The 8,529-nt window shown below is 43.2% G+C and overlaps 1 protein-coding gene across 1 annotated transcript in view; it reads left to right on the top strand.

Annotated features, from left to right (window-relative positions):
- The first annotated feature begins 7,224 nt into the window (after positions 1-7,224).
- Positions 7,225-8,529, top strand: part of SLC29A3 (solute carrier family 29 member 3) — a 72,718-nt gene continuing 71,413 nt past the window's right edge. Inside the window, exon 1 of the mRNA XM_012547968.3 lies at positions 7,225-7,319. Coding sequence (XP_012403422.1) covers position 7,319 — 1 coding nt within the window. The 5' untranslated portion in view covers positions 7,225-7,318. The remainder of the gene's footprint in view (positions 7,320-8,529) is intronic.

Genomic DNA, 8,529 nt, shown 5'->3' with positions numbered 1-8,529 from the left:
TCTTTTACTGAAATGGTTGGTGATGAGCACCCAGTTTCATTTAACCAATTAACATATAATGAATTTTTAAAGGGGTATTTTTGAGATGATATTTTATATCTCAGATAGAAAAGAAGATATTTACAGCAGGACAAAAGTTACAGACTTTCCCCCAATACCTGGGGTGCACAGTCTTTCCCATGTCATTTTGGTATCTTGGAAGACTTAGCTCAGATTTTAAAAAGTTTCGACATAGTATTTGTTCCATCAAGTTCACTTCCAAATTTGGCACAGCTGATAGATGAAAGTGTCCACAGTTCTCCTACTTCTGGGTTAGGTTAACACCAACAATGATAACAACAAGCATTTATCTAAGGTTTTAAAGTTTTCCAAGCACTTCACAAATATTATCTCATTTTATCTTATATTTTATCATCTTTTTGAAGAAATTAGGCCACAGAGAAGTCAAGTGACTTTGCCTTGAATCACACAACTAGTGTCTGGAGCAAGGGAAAATTCAATTTAAATTCAACTATAAGTCAAGTCTGATTCTTCCTCTAGATCATTCATGCTAACACCCCCACCTTCACCCAAAGATTTGTCATGGTCCTTCTTTTCTTCTCTTTCTATACTATTTCACTTGATGATCTTATCAGCCCTTATCAGATTTTATCATCTCTATGCTGATGGTTCTCAGATCTACATAGCCAGATCTGAGATCTATTAGATCTATAATTCTCAGTACTAATTATTAGTATCTATAGATCTCACTATTGCTTACGGTTCATCTCCCTGCCTCAAATCTCTTCCCACTCCAGTCCATTTTCCATTCAGCTGTTAAACTAATCTTCCTAAAGCTCCAATCTGATCATGCTACCCCCTACCCATCACCATTTAATAAACTCTAGTGGTTTCCTCTTATCTCCAGGCTCAAATATAAAATCCTCTGTTTGTCATTCAGAGCCCTTCATAATCTGTTCCTTTTCTATCTTACCACTATTATTATTGTGCCCCCACTCCTACCTCTGCCAATTCGTTCTGTGATCCATTGCCACTGGCTTCCTCAATTTCCTCAAACAAGACACTGAAACAAAAAAAAGGTCATTCTATCTGTTTCTTTGGGAAAATAGAGACTCATCACAAAACCTAATAATCTGTGCTGCTAATTGTAGGGAATATTTAAGACACAATTATTCTGAGATCCCACGTTATTTGCCTAAAAAGGCATGGGACATGCTCTCATTTGCTTTTTATACAGAGTATGGATATATAGTCCCTTCCTGGTTCCATTTTACTATGTGGAACTTTTGGAGGCTACTTCCATCTACATATGACTCATGGTCTTGTATTATGTGGTAAAAAAAAAGTATTTTCTAATTTGACTTCTACACTAGAACTTAATAGGTAATAAAAAATGGGTTATCAATTTCTCATCTCTCTATTTTTGTCTCTCTGTGTCTCTCTTGGTGTCTCTATCTCTGTCCATCTGTCTGACTCTCTCTAATTAGAATTAGGACTGCTTAGAGTTGCATCTGGAGGCCAGGTGAAAGAAGGGCATCTATTTTATCTCCCATTTGACAAACATGTATCTGTGAGCACATGGCCACCTCTGTCTCTTTTGTGTTTATTCTTTCCTGATCTTAGGTGAACAAATACCCAAGATAGAATTGTCCAGGTGATGACCTTCCAAAGGTCTTTGGCTGTGTCAGTAGTATCAATGTCCTCCAGAATGATAATGGCTGAAGCAAGAGAAGCACCTGCCTCAAGAATAGACAAACTGAGGAAATATTGGTACAGAAAGGTAGTAACTTAAGGATTATGACTGCTTTAGAGAGCATTCCCCCTCATGGTAGGAAAAAAATACTAGTTGAAGACATAACAAAAACATAGATTCAAAAGTCCTGGACACCCAAAAAGGAGAAATGGACTTCTGGGGCCTAGAATTGACAGGAACTCCTTTGTCACATATATTCTTTGCATATGTGTCTTACTATCTTTGTAATGAAAGTTTGTCATCACTCTCCCTTTCTCCCAAACTCTGAGTATATCTGTGGGAGCGTGAACCCCTGGTTTGAAAGGAATGTTTTGTGTCAACTGTTCTTGTTATACCTTATTAGGAAATATTTTTCCTAAAAGATAATTTAGCTAACTAGTGGATTCCTGATGAGAAACATATTAATAGGGACCCAAGAACCATAATGTTGTGGTAAGCATTGCCCATCAAGGTTATCTCTAGAACCTTGCCATCCCTTTAGGATGTATAATTAATTGTGAATCAAGAGAGGCAGACCTGGACTGTTGTTATATTCACAAGTTCAGGAAATAAATGATTACCCAAGAAGCCAGGCCTTGGACTTCTAATGATTCTTGCCATTACTAAATGAATTAGAATTATCAGGAAACGTTGAATGTCTTTAAACTGATATGTAAGCTCTTTGAAGGCAGACACTCTGTCTTCATTATATTATAGTTCATATTTACATAGGGTTTTAATTTTCAAAATGCTTTCCCTCACAATGATTCTGTGAAGATAGCTGGTCCAAGTGTTCTTATCCCCAATTTCCAGATGAAAAAACTGATAAAGCCTGGGGACATTAAGCAACTTGCTCAATCATCTGGCTATTATTTTAAGTAAAGAAGGCCACAAAAATGACAGAATGCCTAGAATTAGAAGGAACCCAAGTAGCCATTTATCCAACTGACATCCAAAAAGAAATCCTTACTATAGTGTCTATGTCCAATAAATCATCCTTCATTATCTATTAGAAAATCCCCTTAACTCCTGAGGCAGTCCATTTCACTCCTGTATTTCTATAGCACTCTAGGAAGTCTTTTACTAAAATCAGTTTAAAATTTTCTCTTTAAAACTTGAGCTCATTGTTCCTGATTCTGCCTATGGGGCCTTCTAATTGTTAGGGCAATTCTCTTTCCAGGATACTGTCCTCCCTTTCATAGTGGCAAAAAACTGGAAACTGATTGGCTGCCCATCAGTTGGAGAATGGATGAGTAAGCTGTGGTATATGAACATTATGGAATATTATTGTTCTGTAAGAAAAGACCAGCAGGATGATTTCAGAGAGGCCTGGAGAGACTTACATGACCTGATGCTGAGTGAAGTGAGCAGAACCAGGAGATCATCGTACATGGCAATCAATATTACATGACAATCAGTTCTGATGAAGATGACTCTTTCCAGAGAGATGACTGAGGCCAGTTCCAATGATTTTGTGATGAAGAGAGCGATCTACACCCAGAGAGAGGACTGTGGGAGCTGAGGGTGGATCACAACATAACATCCTCACTCTTTTTGTTGTTGTTCATTTGCATTTTGTTTTCTTATTCATTTTCTTTCCTTTTTGATCTGATTTTTCTTGTGCAACAAGAGAATTGTATAAATATGCTTACACATATTGGATTTAACATATATTTTAACATGTGTAACATATATTGGATTGCTGCCATCTAGGGGAGGGGATGGGGGGAAGAAGGGGAAAATCTGGAACACGAGGCTATACAAGGGTCAATGTTAAAAAATTATCCATGCATATGATTTGAAAATAAAAAGCTTTAAAGTAAATTTTTTAAAAGGGATACTGTCCTCCCTGTTAGATCATTCCCATCTCCTCTACTGCCCGGGCAGACTTTGTAAATTGTTGATACTATTTGAAGGTTTGTAGATGGGGCAGGGATTAGCCTGTGATTTCATGGTCATAGAGAACTATCCATGAGGACTGATTCAGATTGAGCCCTGGTCTGCAATTTATAATTTTAGAGAATGTTTTCATTTATGTAAAAGGAACAAGTTTTCCAGGATGCCCCATCTCGATGCCATATCATCCCTTTCACCAATCACAAGGCTGAGAATCTAGTCACTTCTTAGTCCCCTTCCACGTCACTCCCTGAAAGTTCAAATGGCTCCATCCCAGGCGTGCTCCTCCAAATTTTCCCACCATCCTTCCCCATTCCCACCAGCCCTCTGCCTCAGCCACATTGCTGATCTCAGGCTTGGGGCTTTCTTCACTTTATCTGATGGACCAGAACGCTCCCACAGAATCCAGATGCGCCGCCAGTGCTAATTGCCAGCCCTCCACATGGTTCAGCCTCTCAGGCTGTCGGCAGCCTGACTTAATCCCGACTGCTGCACATCTTCAACTTGGAATCAGAATGTGATGGACTGCAGCAGCTCCCAAATGCTCCCCCAGCTGATGGATGATGGCGCCCGCTGGATTCCAGGATGGCCCCCGGAGCTCCCGGGTCTGCATGTCAGTGCAGCTGCAAATCATTTTAAGACTGATTTGCAAACCTCAGGCTCACCTAATAATGGGCTTTGTTCCTGAGCTCTGTTGTCCTCTGCTTTCAGGTGTATTTCCAGTAGTGGGGATGGGTTGCTTTTCCTAGCATAACACCCCCTTGTGGCTACGGGTGTCACTGACCCTACAGGTGTTTAGGACTAAAAGTTAAATCTATGCTCTCATTCCCCAAGGTGGCTAATAGACCTCCTTGGAGCTCAATCCCATGGCCTGGACCTCCTTAATAGCTTGCTTTAATTTAATAAGTTTAAACAGGTCATAAACACCCTGGCAAATATTTGCTCCTGGGTAGAGAGGTTCTTTCTCCAATTGTGTTGTTCAATTCATCCCGTTTGGGGTTTTCTTGGCAGAAATACTCAAGGGATTTGCCACTTCCTTCTCCAGCTCATTTTACAGAAGAAGAATTGAGTTAAGTGACTTTCCCGGGATCCTATAGCGAGTAAGTATCCAAAGCCATATCTTCTTGACTCCAGGTTTTTCTGCTCCCCCCCCTCCACACACTAGATCCCAGCTCTAGTATAATATAGGGATCCCAGATCCCTTATAGCTCCTACATTCCATGTTTTATATTCTAAGATTCCTCTTCTCTCCTACCCAACTCTGAAGCTCTAAAATTCTATGGATTAAGCTCCATTTCAGTGTTCTGGTTCTCTGTATTCTCAAGTCCCATTGCTATATTCAGTTCTCTGAGGGCCCTACTAGCTAGCTCTGTTTTTTCTAATCAACAAAGTTCACAATCTGTGCAAAAGGAGTGATAAAACATTTTTTCCCCAATGGTTATTATCCTATGCTTAGGGTCAAGGTACAGTGTGTCCAGGCAGGTCAATGTGAGCTTGGAAGGCACTACCACAGATGAGGCACCAGTAGTGTACATCAACATCTGTAGTGGAAATGGCTCTAAATGTGCAGATCTCACATTTCTTTTGTAATTCTGCTTTGCTCACAGAGCCCAGCGCCTTCGATAGTCATTTTCAAGGTGTCAAGGGAGACAGGAACATAGCAGATTCTGTAGTGTCTGCAGTCATTCTGGGGTTTTCAGTAGTATCACATACTGTCAAACCTCAGACTGGCTGGGACCGTTTTCTTGTGTTGTCAGCAGAGCAGAGGAGAAAGAATGCTAGTGCTCTAGTCATATGGTTGGCCACCTGAACTGTCAATCAACCCATTTTGCTGTTTATAAGACATTTCAGCTTGGGGCATAATGTGACATATGTGACTACCTGGTGTAGGGAGCACTACTAGAACAACATTCATAGAATCGTTGGCCCTCACAGACCACTGAATCCAATCTCTTCATTTTATGAATAAGGAAAATGAGGCTCAGGGAGGTTTATTGACATACTTCCCCAAGACCACACAAGGCAGTAGAAGTGGGACCCTCCATTAAAGGTCCTCTCTATTGTACCACACTTCCTCCCTAACACATATCCCAGCACCCTTTGCTACTTACAGCAATTGCCTTTCTCCTGGCCCTTAATTTCAACTCATCTTCCTATCTTGCTTTAATGTTTATAAAACACTTTCCTTCCCAAAAGTAAGAGTATTATTATTTTCATTTTACAGATTAGGTAACTGTATCACAGGAAGTTCAGTAATTTATCCAGCAATACATAGTTGCTATCAGCAGGATAGCTGGAACAAGACTTCAAATCCAAGTCTCTTAGCTCCAAGTTCCTGACTCCTAGCATGACACACTGCTTTGGGCACAGCAGCAGCTGAAGTTAGGGGTTTCTAGGCAGAACTGAGTTTTTCTAGGTTGTCCTGGCTCAGCGTGCAATAACCAAGAGGAGAGCAGAGGGCCAAGACAAGGAGGGAACAGGCATTGGAAATTTTTGGGGGAAAAAGGTTAGATTTCTGAAAAGATTTGGTAACTTAAGATCAATTTATTGACACGTTAATAAGCCTTACAAAGAAATGGTTGGTCCTCCTGAAGAGTTTATATTCTGTAGATAAAGAAGTATTTATCTTCTTTATCTTATCAATAATCAATGAGTATTTATTAAGTGCCTACTATGTGCCAAGTTATGCTAGATGCTGGAGACATAAGTAAAGTAAATGAAGCAATCCCTACTCACATCATCCATGTCTTATCACCCCTTTTGCACAGATCGTGAACTTTGTCGATTAGAAAAAAACAGAGCTAGCTAGTAGGGCCCTCAGAGAACTGAATATAGCAATGGGACTTGAGAATACAGAGAACCAGAACACTGAAATGGAGCTTAATCCATAGAATTTTAGAGCTTCAGAGTTGGGTAGGAGAGAAGAGGAATCTTAGAATATAAAACATGGAGCGTAGGAGCTATAAGGGATCTGGGAACACACACTATACTAGAGCTGGGATCTAGAACAGAGAATATCAGAGCAGGAAAGGACTCTAAGAGAATAGAGTGTATGTGTATGGGGCAATGCTTAGCTAGACAACATAGAACATTAGAAAAGAAAGGATTTAGAACATGATGTGTTGGAACCTTAAAACATACAGAACAAAACTGGAAATTAACTTAATCCAAAGGATCTTGGGGAGCAGGAGAGAAGGAGGAGTCATGAACCTTAGACAATAGAAGGGACTTTTAGAACCTAGAATCATAGAACACAGTGGGTCAGAGGTGGAAGAAAAGGGACTTTAGAACCTAGTGCGATAGAACACCACCTCAAAAATGGAAGAGAAGGGACCCTAGGACTTAAAGTGAGAGAATACAGCAGCTCAGAGTGGAAGAAAAGGGAGCCTAGGACTTAGAGACACAGAACACCTGTGGCCTGACCCACACTAGGTGCTTAATGAGTATATTACAGATTAGGAAACTGAGGCCCGGAGAGATTCCCACAGCGGCTGGGTAGCCCACCGCAGCGCGCCTTTCGCCAGTCTGACTGGCTCCCAAGGGCGGGCCCAGGCTGGAGGCGGAGAAAGGCCGCCCCCGAGAAAGGGCGAGGGAGGAGCCGGGAAGGGCGGGGCGGAGCCCGGGGAGCAGCTCGGTCTCTGAGGCTGCGGCGGCCCCGGGGGAGCAGCTGCGGAGCCCGGAGGAGGCGACAGTGAGTGCTGGGGGGAGCCCGCGCCGCCGCGGCCCCGAGGGGGGGATCGGGCTGGCCCGGCAGGATCGGGCCCGGGGAGCGCGTGGGGTGCGCGGGCTGGGCCCCGGCCCGGATCCAGGCCGTCTGAGCTCTTTGTAGCCCACACCGCTCCCCCCGCGGCCGCCGCTCCTTCCTCCCGGGCCGCTTTCTCTTTCTCTGTGTGGCTCCTGGGCCTCGCTCACACTCTCTCAGCTGGCTCGGCCGGCCTGCAGCTCCCTCCTCTTCCCAGGTCTGTGTGCCCAGCTCTCCCCCGCAGCCCGGCCTCCCCGGGCCTTCCGACCCCCCTCTCGTCCGGTGGCTGCGGGCCGTTTCCCTTTCTCCCTCCTGCGCCCTTTCTGTCTGTCTCCCTCAGTTCCTGGCATCTCCCACCTTCCAGCCTGTGCCCCTCTTCCTCACTCTCCCATCTCTGTTTTTTTTCTCTTCCTCTGCATACGGCCATAGTGGACCTCAGTTTTTTGTTGGTTTGTGTTTTTACCCCTTCTTTTCCCACCCAGTAGATTTCTCCATGCTCCTGCAAACCAGCTTTGGGGCTGGGGGAGTAAATAAGAAGTAGCCAAGGCAGTGCGCTTTAGTGGAACCGGGAGTCCACGAATCTGGACTTAAATTTCGGCCCTGCTAATAGCAGCTGTTTTACCTGAAGTTTCCTCATTTTCCTCATCTGTGCTGGATGGTATCTAAAGTTCCTTCCAGTCTAAAACTATGATCCTAAGAGGAACTAAACCCGGCCTGTGCCGCCCTAGAGGTCTGATTGAAGATAGAGCAGCTCCCTGGAATTAGTGGCTCATAAAGTTAATCTCCCTGTTTCAGAATGGATAATAATAGTTTGCCCTGGCTAATAATGCTTGATGCCTTCAAAGCTTCCTCACTTGGATTATGCTCACTCTGTGAGCTAGGTAGTTAGCTCATGGGGAAACTGAGGCACAGAAAGGGGAAATGACTTGTCGAAAAGGACAGAGCTGGTAAAGTTGCCACTAAAACTCAAGGTCTTTTGCTTCCAGAGCCTGGGTACTGCCCTGTACTGCCAAGTACTGCCATGGCAATACCATTTCTTTGTTGTTTGCCCACACGGATTTCCTCTTCCATAGGTGATAATAAGAGCTAACATTTATATAGCGTAGTTGCCTGCCACTGTGCTAAGCACTTTGCAAATATTAAATCTTTCAGTCCTCAC

The sequence above is a fragment of the Sarcophilus harrisii genome, chromosome 2 (assembly GCF_902635505.1).
Source record: "Sarcophilus harrisii chromosome 2, mSarHar1.11, whole genome shotgun sequence".
NCBI lineage: Eukaryota > Metazoa > Chordata > Mammalia > Dasyuromorphia > Dasyuridae > Sarcophilus > Sarcophilus harrisii.
Note: the sequence above shows the minus strand (reverse complement) of the source record. Positions and strands in the feature narration are given on the sequence as shown.